The sequence below is a fragment of the Dendrobium catenatum genome, unplaced genomic scaffold (assembly GCF_001605985.2).
Source record: "Dendrobium catenatum unplaced genomic scaffold, ASM160598v2 fragScaff_scaffold_621, whole genome shotgun sequence".
NCBI classification, from domain to species: domain Eukaryota; kingdom Viridiplantae; phylum Streptophyta; class Magnoliopsida; order Asparagales; family Orchidaceae; genus Dendrobium; species Dendrobium catenatum.
Genome location: NW_021319083.1, coordinates 18498236 through 18513559, shown reverse-complemented (window position 1 = coordinate 18513559; position 15324 = coordinate 18498236). Strand labels below are relative to the sequence as shown.

General features: G+C 32.5%; 1 protein-coding gene across 1 annotated transcript; it reads right to left on the bottom strand.

Annotated features, from left to right (window-relative positions):
• Window positions 1-2734: 2734 nt before the first annotated feature.
• On the bottom strand, window positions 2735-13481 carry LOC110112328 (ubiquitin-fold modifier 1). Its single transcript, XM_020844519.2, has 4 exons — window positions 13321-13481; window positions 13104-13201; window positions 9303-9335; window positions 2735-3018 (listed from the first exon to the last, which is right to left on the bottom strand). Exons 1-4 carry the CDS (start codon window positions 13395-13397, stop codon window positions 2897-2899), a joined length of 330 nt encoding a protein of 109 aa, XP_020700178.1. The 5' UTR covers window positions 13398-13481; the 3' UTR covers window positions 2735-2896.
• Window positions 13482-15324: the final 1843 nt, after the last annotated feature.

Here is a 15324-nt window from a genome sequence, read left to right as displayed (position 1 = left end):
GCTACTTTGTAAAGTTACAGTGTAGATGATAAATTTTTAAAGTTGTTATAGAAAAGATGTGGCCTTCTTATCTCCTAAGAATGTCATGCCTGGCCCAGACGTATATGCTTCGATTTTTATGCTGATACTCGGTAAGTAACTGGCAAAATTGTGGTTACCTCCCTAACAAAGTTAAAGCCATAGGTATCTCTCTTATCCCCAAAGTTGCTAATGCGGGTAGCATAAAAAACTATAGGCTCATTTCTCTTCGCAATTTTTTTAATAAAATTATTGCAAAAATTCTTACTAATATGTTTAAGCTTATTATTCCCTTTATCATTGATCATGCCTAAGTTGGTTTCATCAAAGATAGAATATCATTTGATAATATTCTTCTAGCCTCTAATTCAACAAGGATAAGAAAGAGGGATTTTTTGTGCCAAATTTCATATTTACAAGGCTTTTGATACGGTTTTAAGGAATGTTTTACTACACAGGATGAAACTTAAGAGGTTTCCAAATAGCTTTATTGGCTAGATTAGAACATGCATTGAGAATGTGCATTTCTCTCTTAGTATCAATGGTAACTTGGATGATTACTTCAATTCCTCATCGGGGCTAAGCCAATGCTGCCTCCTCTCCCCAATCTTCTTTGTATTGTTACGGATGCTCTATCTCTCTTTCTCTGCCACTTTAAATGCTAAAATGGGAATGAGAATTTTGGAGGTATCTATATGGGCAGAGTTAACATATCTCATCTTTTATATGCCAATGACCTTCTAATTTTTGGGAAGGCCTTTGCGTCGACTTTCACTTCTCTCAAGAACTCCCTTAGCCTTTTTGGGAGGATTTCGGCCCTTAACATCAATCCTTCTAAGAGTTTCATAATGTTCTCTAATACCTCTCTCTCCTAGATGGTTGGAAATGCAAATCTCTTTCAGTAGCTGGGAGATTACAGTACCTCAAATTTATCATAGCTAATCCTATAGCAAATTGGATTAGAGGACCCATTTTATCAAAAACTTGCATCAAATATCTCAATAAGATATGTGCTTGGTTTCTTTTCCCTGGCGATATAAATGCAAAAACGTTGCATCTTATTTCTTGGAAAGACGCATGTAAACCACCTATTTATGAAAAAATTATTATGTGCCAATTCGGACACACCACGTCACCCAAAACACATTGCATTGGATGACATGGCGCGTCCGGATTGACCTCCGATTAGGAATTTCGATCCATTTGTAAAACCGGATCAGGTTCGGTTTGACCTGGAAACCCGAAATCAACCCGATTTGACCCTTTTTTTATTAATTTAGGAGGGTTTTAAGAGATTGTTATGAAATAAGTAAATGATATTTCTAAAAAATAATAAACATTATTACCAAAATTAAATTAAATTAAACTTGATTTATTTTAAATTGATTGAAATAAATCTTACCTTAATTTGATTTCGGTTTAAATAAATCGAATTAAATAAAAAAATAGTAAAATATATCTAAAATGGGTCAGGTTCGGGTTAGGAAAACCGACCCATTTGCAAAAAAATGGGTCGGGTTCAGGTCGGGTCGAATAGTGTTGTGTCAGTTTCGGGTTGACCCGAACCTGACCCATGACCCATTACCCGATTTTGACAGCTCTACCTGTTGATACTCGTCCTACTGTGAAAAATTCCATACAAAAGCACGATTGGGTTCTTCCTCCTAGATTTCCTGAGGCTCTTAGACTGCTCATTTCTGACATTTCCATTCTTAGGGATAACTCTAAATACATTCATTGGGGTGGCAAAGCCAAGCCAATGATTAAAAACTTTATTTTCTCTATCACTCTAATGCTGATATATTTACCATCTTTCATGATTTTCTATAAGCATCTGGTTTGGTCAAAATATAGCTCAAATTTCAGAAACACAATATCAATTGTCAACACAATTTCAGTGCAAATTTAGATATTTCGGAGCAAGCATTAACATCAGCGACTTCAGAAAAACAATTTCAAAACAATTTCAGAAATTTTGGAAACGCAATATCAGATTTTCAGAAAACTCGGAGCCATTATCAGAAAATTGAAATTTCAAAAACTTAGCACAACACATTGTTACAAAAAAGGTGCAAGTGGCTAACCTGGGAGAACTGGAGAAGCTCACGAGTCTGGGACGAAAGAGCTGCAAGCAACCAACTTGGGAGAAACACAAGAAGAAACAAACGAAGTGGGAGCAACTCATGACCTGGGAGAGCAAACTCAGAGTCTGCGTGAGTGAATCGTTGTTTTTTCTTTAGGGTTCAAATGGAATTAGTGAAGTTGCTTGTTAAAAGCTTAAATCTTAAAGTTAATATGCGTTTTCAGCCCTCAGATGTGTGATCAGCAACTCACATTAAAGATTTTTGAAACTGAGATGTTCAACTTAATGCGGGCGGTCCGCCGGTTCAACTGGCGGTTTAGCCGGTTCGATTACAAACCGATTCTTACTCTTGGACTGGACCGGCCTCCGGACCGATCCTAGGTCCAATCAGTTGAACTAGCCGATCCAATTTTTAAAACCTTGATGCAAACACAATAAGGTCAAGGATTTACTTATTTAATTAGAATCCATTTGGGATGACTACAACTTTGCTAAAGCTGATTGTAAAATTATTGTAGAAAAAATAATTTTTTGAAATCAGCTTCCGAGCACAAAAATTTATTAAAAATAGTGAAAAAATAATAATCAAATAAAAATTATGATTATAATCTGAAAAACAAAACAATAAGAAAATTGTCTTAAATAAAGCCTTCATCAATGAAGTCTGAACAAGTATTTATAGAGCAATAATGTACTGTCATGATAAATTTTAAATAATTCAAGTAAATGTGCACAACATTATATCTTCTTCTTTACAAGTACAGAAAGATTCGAAGAGTTCATATTAATTAAAGCTTAATCAAGAAACTCATCATTCCAGTCTGGAAAATATTTGTAACTAATTTTATGCATGTGAGCTCCAACTCTATCACGAGGTATAAGGCGCAACTCTGAACCGTGTTTAAGAAATACATTGCCTATGAGCAACAATCAAACAGTGCAAAGATTATTACCAGAACAATAGTGCAACGCCAATAGAACTTGCTCTCAAATTCAATAAAAAATAACAAGAAGAAAAATAAAATGGGGAAAATCTGTATATAGTTATCAATTATCACAACTGGCAAAGACCATTTAAACGAGATTTGTGTGCAAAAACAATTTCTGGTAACAAAGAATCAATGTTGATGAAAATAAATAAATCCAAACTATTATTGCAAGAAAGCAGCATCAGTTGTAAGCAAATCAACCTACATTAAAATAAATCTAAATCAATTGTGAGACACTTTACTTCGCAACATGGCATCTATATCTTATCAAAACATATGTAGCATTTTCAAATGCTATTAGTAGAAGTGTTGGCAGTAAAAACACAAAGACACCCTAAGCTGAAGAAACTCCATCTAATTGTAGATCATGATCAGACTCCGATCTTGATGCGGTCTATTTAGGAAGAGCTAAAGCAAATTCCTTTAGAGAAATATCAACAATGTTGGAAGGAGGAATGCCTCACTTTAATATGGAAAAATTCGAAATCGGGAAAAAACTATGGAGCCACAATACACCAAAAAAATTTGAGAGAAAAAGTATAAATCTCTTTTCTCTCCCACTATCTCATTGCTTCTCTTCAACATTGCACCATTCTCACACTAGAACATATAAAGAGGGCAACCAAACCACCAAGGGCGCAACCCTTAATGAAAAACAAGAAAGAAAAACTGACCGCCTGTTTTGCAGTGCCACAGAGCCAAGTTGGAGTGCCGCAACTCTCAACTCTCTGTCAACAATTTTCTTGACAACGCCATAGCTCTAGGGTCTGGAGCGCCACAGCCGCAGCACTGGATTTGGGGCTCCATAGTGCTCAACTCTCTGTTTTTCTCCAAGCAAACTATGCAATGCTGGAGCACTCGTGTACACAATATCAGAGCGTTGTATTGTTGTGCGAAAAAAATGGTGCAAATTGCCCAAACCCAAGCAGGAGGAGGACCCCCTGCAACCCGCCGACGAGCTCTATTGATATAATTGAGGTCCAAGGCAGCAGTACAACCCGATTAATCGACAAAATCAAATTCCACACAAAACTAACATATCTTTTTTTAGTTTTATTTATTTCATACTTATCTAATTTTATATAAGTAGCACTCTGCTAACATTGAAATCAAAGGGAGGATAACGCTTTTTTCTTGAAGTTTGTCTATTGGGAGAAGGGCTTATGAATTTAGGGATTCATACTTCTTGATGTCTTGTGGTCAAGCGCTGATAATAAGATGTATGATATATGCATATTGGAATTCATGCTTCTTGATGCCGTAGTTATTATACGCTTGTTATGTTTATCTGTTCTTAATTAAATACCATATTTAAATTTGGATTTGCTAATTTAATAGAGGAATACTAGGAAAGGAACTTGAATTAAATGTAAAATTTGAATTTAAATTTAGATTTCATTTGGAATTGTTGTTGAGTAATTTTAATAGTTGAAGAAATCTAAGTGTTTAGGTGGAAGAGAGAGAAAGAACCAAAGTTTGCAACAAAATAGCAAAATCAATAGGAAACATGAAGAACATATAAAACATGTGATACAGAATAAATCCACCTCAATCCATTATGAGCTTATTTTTTGAGTATGATATGATCATCCATGCTTGTATTGAGGTTCAATATTAGTAAATTTCCGTTATTTTTAGAACTATTTTTGACATTTTTATATTTGTTAGAGGTAGTTTCATCTTTTTTCATAAGGCCAGTTTTCTACTAATATGACTAAGAGTTTGTAATTCAATTAGTTGAACTTAATAATGAAATAACAATAGCTTTTACTCTAGCATTCTTTCCATAGTTGATTTATTTCTCCAAACCTTATATATTCTTCTTGCCTCTTCATATCTCTCATGCATCCTTCCTTGAAGATGTTATTTCATCTAATTTTCTTATCTCTTCAGTCTTCATATCATTATCTCCTTAATTCTTCATTTAAACAATTTTTTTTCTATTTATGTTGCCGCCTCTGTCAGCACGATATTAAATAGGGAATCTTCAACACATTCGATTCCCTTATCTTCAAGGTAAGAAAAGTAGAATGCCCATACAGGATTATATATATCAAGGACCTAAAACCATAATCAAGTATGAAGGATTCTTATACTTCTTACATTTAAAATTGATTTCAAATTAAAAAGATAAAAGAAAATTTTAGCAAAAAATGATAATAAATCCATAAAAATATGAAAATGAGGCTAATTTAGTGCATTTGTCACCTTATTCAACAATTTAGGATTGCAATATGTGAATCCAAGTCTGTCTGAACCAAATTCATTAAATGGTCAAACCATATTGACGATACTACATTATCGTGGTAAATATCTGAAGTAGCCAGAACGTTCATACATCTTCTACCGTTTATTATAAGTTGATAGATCTTATAATCACAATCAAAAGAAGTTTAAAATATAAAATTTTTTTTATTAGATCTATCTTTAGGTGTAACAACAATGCATCTCACTGCATTTAAAAAAGGTTCCAATTCAACATATTCCAAATCATTTATCTTTTATCAATTCATGAATGCCACCTCCTTCATTCATTTCCTCATCATCTTTGACTACCACATCACTATTTTAATTCATTTTTGGGCAGTAAGTTGCATGATAATTGGTTTGAAAGCATTAAAAATGTTTCGTGAAAATTTTAGAACTGGCTGTACTTGTAATGGAATTTTCTTGATTATCCTTGTTAATGGTGGTATTACCGTAATCTTAATGTAGAAGATACAAAATTTTGAGTTTGAATATTTTTGACGATGAAATAAATTTATAGTGTGTATTAACTTTTTTAAATGAATGAGATTTCAATATTTACTTAAAATTTATTGTTGCAATTTGAAAAGTATGCTCAAATGATGGAATCATCTGAGGCCTGATGGCCCTGATCTCTCTTTTAATTTCATGCATAAAGCCAATCAAAATCTAGAAACTGATACTTTTGGGATCTTCCATAATCCATCACTTCAATATGCATCAATAATTCCAATTATTTTATCTCTTAAGTAACAATCTATGTTCCTTGTTTTAAGGAATTAAAATCCATCAAACAAACAATCAGGGTATGATAGTGGGAGAACTTTTATTTCAAGCCAAGTTATAAACTATCAAACCTCTCTCTTTATTTTTTCATGCTTACCCAATATATCTTAGTTTCTCCAATTATTTTAACTTAACACATCTCACTTAATACTAACCAAATTAAAGTAACTTATTAAATCTCACTTAAAGCTAGCCAAATAAAGTTTTTCATTCAATAGTTTATTTAAATCCAGAAAATATTAAGGGAAAAAACTTTAGGATCTTATCCTTCCATTAGATCTTCATGCTACACTTATACTTTCTTAGTAATTTCATCATCCTCATCCTCATGGGACTGTAAATGAGTCAAGTCGAGCTCGAGTCACTTCTAACTTGAACTTGAGCTTGATTAATTAATCGAGTTCAAGCTTGGGCTCAAGCTTTATTCTACGAGTTCCAGCTGGCTCGTTTATTATGAAGAGAGAAAATGATTATGATTTAAGCAATTATTATAATAAAATTATAAAAACAATAAGAAATTATAAGAACAATAATAAATAATTACTTAATAATTAATATAAGAAATTTGGATATAATTTTGAAATATTTTTAGCAACTTTGTATTTAAAGTCCTGAATTCTAATATATTGTAAGTATATTTTATATTAATATTTTTTAAACGAACTGGCTCACGAGCTTATGAGTCAAGTCGGAGCTAGCTCAAGCTTGGCGAATTAGCTCATCGAGCTCGAGTCACGAGCCATTTACCATGCCGAGCCCGAGTCACGAGCCATTTATCGTGTCGAGCTCGAGCCGGCTCGCAAGTCTCCTTGACTCACACCCCTACATACTCATATGTATGATATCTATTAACACCATAGGTCTTATAATCATAAATTCTGCAAGTATATTATTTTGAGAATTTCTACCATGTTGAATTTCATGCAGTCTAAGCCATTTAAACCTACTTCTCATTCATCTATAGAGTTAAAATTCACTTCTCGTTCACTGGAAAGAGAATGAGCCAATGCTAAAATTTAATTTCTTCCTCTAAATTGATCTATATCTTCTCACATTTGACCTTATATATCAACACAATTAATTGCTTTTGCAAGTTTTCTAAAATTTCATCCCCTTTCTTAATCGGCTAACATTGCCTGATATTGAACCCCACTTCTAGCAGACATTATGACCTAACCTTAGGTTTTAATATCAATTTGAGTATGTGAGTTGTTAAACCCATTCAGCACAAATATTTTCATAATTTTTTTTCTTTTTCTACCTTCATTATACCATTTTTCTATTTATTCTTTGACATTAGTTTCATCAACCAACTTAATAGGTGGATTTTTTTCCATTATTGTACATATTCAAATCACCTAAATCAATTTTTCACTATCTTATCTTCGAATCTTCGATAAATGTTATTCATCACCTCTCTAATGTAATTATTCATGAAAATATTTTAGAGACATATTCAACTCACATTTTGATTTCCATCATCAACTTCACTATCACTAATTTTTAACAGTGAGATCATAACATAGAAAGTAAAAGGGTTGCTTTTCAGACAACTTATAGTTATCATCTTTATTCTACCACTTATGAAGCTAACTTTTGCACAATAATTTTATCGTTGCCTTATATGTTCATCTTCTACACGGACTAAATCACTCATTTATATTATTCTCAACTTCAATGGGACTATTTCCACTTCTTTAAAATTATTATTTAATTTTATTCATTCAAAGTTTTAACATATTCATCTTTGCATCCCTCTATCATACTCAACCAAGTCAGAAAATTCTTTGTTACCCCCCGGGTCAAAATCACATTATATAAATGGTATAATTATGCAACTATCTCAAATTCTACATGCTATTCAATAATTAGCACAGTGTACTCACAAGGCACTTTTCCTCTTCAAGCGTCAGCTTTGCTCTAAAAGCTATGTCCTCGTGAGAATATTGGTAGGCTACACTAAATAAATGGTTATATACTAACTAAATGTGAATTACCAAAACCATAAGCATAATGATCAACACCAATAACTGCTAGTGAATAAAAAATGAATCAATACATCTAGTTACAAAGTCATATTTTAATTAAAAGTGGTGTTCATGAATATTTATATTTTTTATGAAATCAACATCTGATACCATTCCAAAAAATTTATATGATCGGTGCATATCTCAAGGCAATATTTAAATTGCAAAATTTTATAAGTAAATTAGAGATCATCTGAATTCCAATTTTAGCAAACTTATAGTCGAACTGATCTTCTCAACGACACAAACCTATCGGCACAATAAATGATTCGATCTGAATCCAAATAAGCTCAAAATCAAGCACTTGAATTATATTTGAAAACTTATAAACATGATAGATTAGACGACATCCAATTATAACATGCTTATAGTCAAATCGAGCGGCTCGATGAAACGAATCTAACGAGCACATGATCACTTGATTCTGACATAATTAATTCATTCTAATGTTTGATAAACGATCTACGATCAAGTGACTCAATATGGGTAGTACGACAGAGTGCTTTGGATTCTGAACAACTTAACAAAAATGCTCATATAAAAAATGCCTATAAATAGAACCACATTCTCTATCAAGAACTGGGATAACTAAAGAGCTCTTTTTGCATTTTCTAGCTATCACTGCCGACAACAACCATCAGCCATCATCGCCACCATCTCCTCCTGTTAAGATCTAACACAATTGTTGGATTTTTAACAGTTCGCTTGTGGACATCTAAATTCTATAATCCCTACAATGGGAACCACTCAATTGTTCTCAATATAATCTCTTCTTCAATTATGAGGAAGAGACGAGTTTTTTATCTCTTATTCTATAGTGGATTATTGCAACTAGGTTAGGCCTCATGCTATTTCCCATTTCCGGATTTTCAACATAAAAATCTTCTAACAACAAGTTTTTCTACGCGTGTTAGATTTTTGTACAATATTAAGACATAAAACTCCCACTCTACTGCAACAAATTTTTTATCACGTAACAAAACCATAATGCCAAAAGCTTTGGTGGGTTAATACATGATTGACCTAAAACATAGCAGGCTTTAGCTTTATTCAGATATTGGAGTAGCAAAGATAAACAAACAAAACTAGAATAAAGAGACAATAATATCTAGATGAATTCTGGAAAAGATAACTAAGGCACTAGGGGAATACCTGCACTTTGCTGAGGGTTGATCCCAACACCATCTGCACAAAGAATGATGACATCACACACAGATTAGAGCAACACAAGCAAAGAAAAATGATTGCATGAAATTCTTCACCTAAAAACATTAAATTACTCTAAGCTACAACTACAGTAATGATCATATTACAAGAAAGCATGCTACAATCCTCAAGGAAACCTTATTTATAATATAGGTCTTCGAATATGGTGCTTGGAAGTTGGAACTTAAAAAACAAAAAAATCTAATGGCCAAAAAAGATAGGTCATACGTATTTACTTCTTACTAATATGTCGACAATCCTTATTATTCAACTTTAACATTAGAAGAGTTAACTAACCCAAGACTTTAACCATTTGCTTTATCATAATTGGTGGAGCAGTAAACTGCCCAAAGTTCCATCTTCATCGTACAAAAACCTCTCTATCTCCTACTTACTTTTCCTCCCCTTCCCACTTTCAGTGTGCTTAAACCCTCAATATTGTCCTTATTACCGTAAGTGGCTTCTCTTTAAAAGAACCTCAGCCTTTCCCAATCAACCATCAAGGACAAAGAGGAAGATTACAATATGTTTAGATCAAAGGACCTTTTCATCAGCAGGATTTTCTAAGAAACAATAGTGGGAAACTTGAAAGACTAATTACAAATGATGATGAAGTAAATGGACATGAAAAAGCCAAGGAGCTTTGAATACATTCCCATCATGTAATACCTTCATGACACTAACACCATTGCCAGTCATACATTGAGACCTCTCTTTTAGATGTTTTTTTCCTAGTAATTGGACATTCCATCTTAAATCTTGTTTATCCTATAAATTGATTTCTTTGATCTAGGGTTGTTTGGTTAATTTTAGTGATCATCTTTCACTATGGGTTGAGAAGGTCCCTTGATTTAGTATTGAAGTGTTGATTTTTGTGTGAAAAGACAAGCTAATGTTGTTTCAATTGTTAGAAAGATATTCTAATTTCATTATAATGTTGGTTTTGAGAAGATTATGCTAGTTTTATATGAGTTTTCTTATTTTATGAAGGACTTGTGGTGTTTTGAGTTAATGTACTTAAAACAAGGAGCATGAATTGTAATAATTGTGTTATTATACCTAAGTTTCAAGTTAGGCTTAGGATGTTATGTTATCATGTATTAAATATGTTGGCAACTAAAGAAAGATGCGAAGTTCACAAACTATAAATTTGAATGTAGCAAGCACAAAATTGTGAAAATGGACTAAGAGAAAGGATGCATTGTTATCATTAATCGCTAACATGTCTGAAATCCTCATATGGCTAAGGAGACATGATTTTCATATGCATAGCCTAATTCCAAGAAGCAATACAATGGAGCGCAAGTCTGTATTTCAAATATTGATTGATATGACAAGTCAAACCAGAGAATCATACAACAACAACATCAAGCCTTTATACCACTACATGGGGTCAGCTACATGGATCATTTTTCTCCATTGTGTTCTATTAAGAGTCAAATTCACATTTTAATCTAATAAACAAAAGGTTATTTCTAATACTTTCTGATTAAGTCTTTTTAAGTCTACTTCTACCTTTCTTGATATAGGCTGGTTCTAAAACATCTACTATCCTAATCGGGTCATTGAAAGGCTAATGTTTTATGTGACCAAACCATCTATGATGACTCTATCTAATCTTATATGTCATTGGAGCTACTCCAACTGTTTCACGTATATACTCATTTCATAGTTAAAAGAGAAAAATATAAGAGATAAGCTAGTAAACCCCCACCCTTACTTATTCCAATGCATGAAGATCAAATAGCACTACCTAGGTGAGGGTCATACATTGTATGTCGATGACACAACTGCAACTAACATGGAATAATATTGTTCCTATACATCACATTCCATTAAAAAGTATGATCATGTTGAAGTGAAAGATGCCTTGCAAGAGTAATCTAGACAACCACAAACTAATCGAGGCACCCACAATTGTTGCTTACCCAACCGATTCCCATGTTACCAAATTTTAATGCATTGAATCTTTTAGAAATTCCCTAAAACCGTAATGCAATTAAAAAAAGCATCAAAATTAAGCAAAATTGTCTAAAGAGGTTAAGCACCATTTATAAGATTATAGGATTCAATTAGAGGGCTATACTTCACTTTGCACATATGGTTGGACCTTTGAGATGTGAAAGTTGAATGGCATATACAATATGTCAAGTATCAAAAAGGTAGGAACTTTGCATGAGCCATGGAAAACTATGATAAGAAAATCCAAAAATACCAATGTTTGAACTAATTGACACCATTTGAGGAATAGTCCAGGAAGATATGATGATACGAGCCATATTTCTGCAAGGTGGAAAGGACATCTAGTTCTACTAGTCAAGAAGCATATAAAAGATTTCAATTCATAAAAAAGATTCATAATTGTCATACAAGAGAAAGAGTGGCTGACTAATATAAAAGGGGATGTAGCTATAGAACTTCGCAGATAACTGATGTACCTTGTAGACATGTTGGACCATTCATGGGTCAAAGCAAAGATAAGATGTACCACATTTATATTGATAATTACTACCAAAATCACATGTAAAGAATATGACTAATAATATTATGTAGATCTCAAGACATTAGTTTCTACAACATGATTTTGTTTCTAAATATAAAGCATATGCCTTGTTGTTATGTTTAATATTGAAGAGGTAAAATGCTACTTTCCTTACTATTATATGCAATGTTGTTGAAAGTATATTGAATTCTTGATGGAAAAGTTTTCTTTAAGGGTTGTTTAGTTGCAAGATTTAGCCGAGATTGAGCTAGAATTTAGGGTAACTATTGTCAAGTAGGTTTATGAGCCACATACATTCTTCTAAATTCTTAATTCTACTATTCTCCCATTTTAGGCAAAATTTTAGATATAATAAAATCCTGAGGGAAGTAGAATTAAGAGACTTACACCACTTATCCTAATTATGCCTCTTTTCTCCTTCATTTACATTCCGAATTTTAAAAATATATGTCAAAGAGTTTACTAGGAATTAACCACATATAACATCCACCATTCCAAAGAGTTTTCAGGGTTTAATGCCTTTGAAATTTACTAAATCTGTATTTAGTACATTCTATAATTTCTATTTGAATTAAATCTAACTTGCAGCAAAACAGTCCCTAAGATAATTATCAAAATATTTCTTCTAAATTAACATAAAGTAATAAAAATTGGTATATTTCTAAGTGTTAATTGATCATTTTGATATTGATATACCAGTACAACAACAACAACATCAAGCCTTTGTCCCACTACGTGTGGTCGGCTACATGAGTCCTTTTTCACCATTTTTGCCTTGTTAAAAGTCTAATTCTCATTTAAATCTAATAAAGAAAGATCATTTCAAATATTTTCTAACCAAGTCTTTTAGATCTACCTCTACCTTTCTTAGCATAAGTCAAATCTAATACCTCAACGTTCCTAACCGGGTCATTGGAAGGCCTCCGTTTAATGTGACCAAACCATCTAAGGCGACTCTCTCTAATCTTATCTTCCACTGGAAGTCTGGAACTACTCCAACCTTTTCACATATATGCTCATTTTGATATTGATATACCAGTGAATTCAAGAAATTAGGATGATATATTAATAAATATATATGCCTAGTGCGATGACAAATCAAATCCTATCAGATGAATGTAAATCCATTCCATTCTACAATCACTACAAAAAAGCATAAGCCGTTTCCATTTAAATAAAAAAGGAAATCTTATTAATTGACTCTCGCTCATATACAAAACATAAACTTTTACAATAACACATACCATTGGTGATTATGGCGCTGGTCTGCGGAGGTACTTTGAACTCCTCGGCGGCGAATTTCAGCACGGCAGTAAAGGGCGCCGCCTCTGGCACGCTAAATCTGAATTGCAGTGATAAGAGCATTAAAACAAAACTGGAAACAGAAAAGAAACCCTAGCTAATCGACAAAGCAGGTAAAGCTTGGATTGGAGTCAAAAAAAAAAAAATCGAAAAGCTCACACTTTGAAAGGAAGCTTCGGATCCGAGGTCAGGGTGACCTTGAACGAAACCTTGCCGCCGGTTGCTGATGCTTCCATGCCGACGGGGAAAAGAAACGGAATACAAGAGACGGGAAGAACCTGTTTGAATAGTTGGAAACGGGTCGATGATATCTTTGGGTTTAATCACGTGCATCGCAGGTGGTTAGTCAACTTTTTTTTTTACTATTTTTTAAAATAGTTTTCTATTAAAACATTTTTTCATATAAAAATTTTGTTTCTAAAAATGTCCCGAGTAAAATCTTAGTCTATTCTATATACAGTTTTTTGCCATTATTAAATTACTTTAAAAAAATTATACTAAAAAGCTGTAGAAATTATTCTGTGCAGGTACCGAATGGTTCGAAGACTAATTAGAACGCGTCATATCACCTGATACACAACAGTATCGAGCACTGGTACCAAGCAAAAAAATGACATGACGCATTCTGATTGATCTCTAAATTCTCTCTCGGTCTGCACAAAATAATTTTCAAAAAGTTGATTTAAAAATTAAAAAAAAAAAGACTTCTTTACAGTTTTCATAACCATCTTTCTATAAGAATATTTTTTACTTTAAAAAATAATAAGAAATTATTCCAAACAAATTCATAATTCTTGCCGTTACTGCATAAAATTATTTTCTCCCAGAAAATTTTCAGGATGAAACGGCAATGGAATAACTACATTAATCACATATATCAGGCGGCATATAATAAATAAATGTTTACAAACGGCATGTAATGGCTATGTCATCAATTAGCTAAATTATTATTTAATATGCAGCTCATTTTGATTTGTTCATCGGTAAAAGGTTTTAAATTAAAGTCTTAGATATATAATATGTGTATGAATTTATTTTAATTGATCTAATTATTTCAAAAAATTATCATTTAATTTATATTTCAGTAATTTTCAAAATAATGGAGTTCAAACATATCAATGGGCTTTTCTTTTGAAATAAATTTATGTGAGAATGTTTTGATATTAAAGTTATGATAATGAATTTTAATGTTTTTAATTTTATGTTGCGATTAATGCAATTTAAGCTGTTATATATATCATTAAATTCAATATAAATTCAAAGATATATAAGTCAATCTTAGGATCTTTTATATTCTTGATATTTCACCACAAAATAGTTTTGATCAGACGTGAATCTCGATGCAAATATGAATTGAAAATATTTCAAATTAAAATCGAGATCATCTAAACTCCGATTTAAGCAAACTTATAGTCAAACTGAAGGTCTTGAAGAGACAAACCAACGACATCAAAATCAGTTCAATCTGAATCCAAATGAGTCCAAATCAAGGGCCGTAGCATGTTTAGAAGCTTCCTAACATTAATTTGATGACCAAATGATATTCAAATGTGACAGGCTTATAGTTGAATTGAGCGTCTTCTTCCATAATTATAATAGTTAATTAATATATTTTAAAATACAAAAAAAAATTATATACTTAATATTATATTTTAATTAATTAGTACTAGAATATTTAAGTATGATATATCTTCAAAAAATTATCTTGATTGGATACAAATCTCGAAGCAAAATCAAGTTGGAAACTTCGGAAATTAAATTCATGACCATTTGAACTCCGATTTCTGCAAACTTACAATTGAACTGGACGACTTGGAAATACGAACCCAACGGCCCCATATTCGACCCAATCCAAGCTCAAATAGATCCAAATCAAAAACTCAAAGCACATTGGAAGGTTCAATCCATAATTTGGATTACCAAACAGTTTCCAAATGTGAAATGCTTATAATCGAATCGAGCGGCTCGACGAGACGAATCCAATGAGTCCAAGATCATCAAATTTTGATATCATTAAGAATTCAAATGTCTAGTAAACGGTCCATGATCAAGGGATTAAACATCGGCAGTCCATTCAAGCCATTCCTAATTTATCCTTGATCTTCATTCTATTTCCTGGTCATGCCACTCTCAAAAAATTATAAATGGACCCGTCATTTATCA